Source organism: Myotis davidii, unplaced genomic scaffold (genome assembly GCF_000327345.1).
Source record: "Myotis davidii unplaced genomic scaffold, ASM32734v1 scaffold281, whole genome shotgun sequence".
Taxonomy (NCBI): domain Eukaryota; kingdom Metazoa; phylum Chordata; class Mammalia; order Chiroptera; family Vespertilionidae; genus Myotis; species Myotis davidii.
The window spans coordinates 7,358,232-7,360,737 of NW_006293784.1; the positions used below are offsets into that span (position 1 = coordinate 7,358,232).

Genomic DNA, 2,506 nt, shown 5'->3' on the forward strand with positions numbered 1-2,506 from the left:
TCTGTTAAACTCTGCAGAGAGAGCACTAACTCAGGCCTGAAAATGTGCCCAGTAAATTTATGACTGCCGGGGGTTAGAGGTAGGGGGCAGAAGTGCTAATTAGTCATCTTGCGGAAAGCCATTTCAATAGAGGGATACAGGTAAAAATCAGACTACACTGCTCCAAGGAGTAAAAGGGAAGCAGGCTAAGAGGAGAAGGCAAATGCAAAACACTTTTAAGAAGCCTGGCTGTGGCCTTGCTGGCGTGGCTCAGTGGTTGAGCACTGACCTATGAACCAGGAGGTCACGGTTCGATTCCCGGTCAGGGCATACGCCCAGGTTGTGGGCTTGATCCCCAGTATGGTACATGCAGGAGGCAGCTGATCAATGATTCTCTCTCATCATTGATGTTTTTTTCTCTCTCTCTCCCTTTCCCTTCTTCTCTGAAATCAATAAAAAATATATATATATTTTTTCAAAAAGCCTGGGTGTGAAGAGAAAAAGAGAAATAGGACAGTAGCTAGAATAAGATGAAGAGCTGAGAAAGTTTAGGGTTGTTTTTAAGATACCAGAAATGTGAGCAAGCATAAAAGGTGATAGGGTCTCAGCCCAGAGAACCTGGTCGAGCTACAGAACTGCACCTAGAACTGCATGCTCTGTGTCTCTGCTTAACTGTCACAAAAGCACTTAGAGGGCCAGATGTTCAAAACTGAATTCGTTACCTTTCTTCCCAAACCCGCTTCCTCCTGTATTTCTCATCTCTATAAAAAGACCCAGCTATGGAGGACCCAAGCAAAGAATTTGAGTCTTCCCTGACTCTCCTGTCTTGTCTGTACCCAGCATCCCCTCTCTTTCACTCCACTGGCTCCTTGATAGGCTCACAGACAATCTGTTTTCCAAGTACAGAAACAAACAGCTACCATCTCTTATTCCCATCTACCAAAATAATTTTAGACCAAAATACTGTAATTTCAGACTAACAGACAGCTGTTCTTCAGAAGGTGAGCAACCTTATATTAACTGAACTTATACTATACCATTCTTACCTTTCTCACTACACTGAAGACTTCCCTTATTAACACCTGTGAGACTTCATTTTAGTGTACATAAGCACATGTATTTGGATATCCTCTCCTGTGAGATAAACAGTAGCATACTATATACAAGGTGGGGCAAAAATGGGTTTATAACTGTTCATGTGGAAAATAATACAATAAATAAATAATAATACAGGAAAATTAAAGGGCTAAAACAGGGGCAGAGAAAGAAAGAAGACTCTTTGGAAATAGCTACCAACTTGAAATCGAAGCTGAAGATGGATGAGCGATCTCTAAGCCAAAAGGATTCTTGACTTGTCTCATTTGCTTTTTGAAAACTCTTGTTTTGAACTGGGTCTCTTCAGAATTTCTCAGAATTACTGGAACATCCCAACCAAACCTGAAGAAAGGTGAAAATAAAATAATACATTATTTTAACAAATGTGGAAACTTTATGTGATATGTAGACTATGTTATGCTTCATTAGTTAATCCTCTTAACATATCAGAAAAAGGGATTAAGTTACTCAATTTACATTATATTTGAGAATTAACCTAGAAATAACAGAGATTAGAGGTCCCCTAGAACTGCAATATATTGTTATGCTAGTTGAACCGACATACTCTTGAAAACAGAGTTCTACTGTTAATAACAAAGAAGTATACGGATTATAAATTGTACCTAATGTAAGAGCAAAAGCACGATAGAATTATTAAATTTTTAAATGGCATTATAGACAAATACATATATTTTTAAAATATATTTTTATTGATTTCAAAGAGGAAGGGAGGGGGAGAGAGAGAGAGAGAGATAAACATCAGTGATGAAAAAGAATCACTGATTGGCTACCTCTTGCACACGACCTACTGGGGATCGAGCCCGCAACCGGGGTATGCGCCCTTGACCGGAAATGAATCTGCAGGCTGACACTCTATCCACCGGCCAAACTGGCTAGGGCGACAAATATATATTTAATATGCAGACTATTTGATATTATTTATGGGATAAGAGAACTTTTAAACACCAAATATAGCCCTTCATTTTATAGCATATTTTCTCCTTCTAAAGTTCATGTAAAAATGTGATACTGAACAGACTTAGAAGGAAAATGAAAAGGACTAAATTCAATCTACACTAATACAAGAGAAACATGGTAATTGGCGTACGACCGCTACCCTTCCCATTGGCTAATCAGCGAGATATGCAAATTAACTGACAGCCAAGATGGTGGCGGGCAGCCAGGCAGCTTAAACTGAACATGAGGCTTGCTTGCTTCAGTGACAGTGGACTCCAACATTCCCCACCTGCCGCAGCCTCTGAGCGGGCAGTTTGAAACATAGTAACATATAGAAGCTAAAAAAACCTCCAGAAACCTGCTTTCAGCAAGCTGTGATCTCAGAGCTGGAGTCAGAGCTTGAGATATACATTGTTTCGATTTCCTACGTTCAGCAGTGGAGGCCTAAGAGCTGGAGCCTCAGAGTTAAAGCTGC

At 40.0% G+C, this 2,506-nt stretch overlaps 1 protein-coding gene across 3 annotated transcripts in view; it reads right to left on the reverse strand.

Moving 5' to 3' along the window:
- Positions 1–2,506, reverse strand: part of CGRRF1 (cell growth regulator with ring finger domain 1) — a 23,072-nt gene that overhangs the window by 13,121 nt on the left and 7,445 nt on the right. For all 3 annotated transcript variants that reach the window (XM_015566508.1, XM_006767699.2, XM_006767698.2), the window contains exon 2: positions 1,277–1,416. In XM_015566508.1, coding sequence (XP_015421994.1) covers positions 1,277–1,340 — 64 coding nt within the window. In that variant the 5' untranslated portion in view covers positions 1,341–1,416. The remainder of the gene's footprint in view (positions 1–1,276; positions 1,417–2,506) is intronic.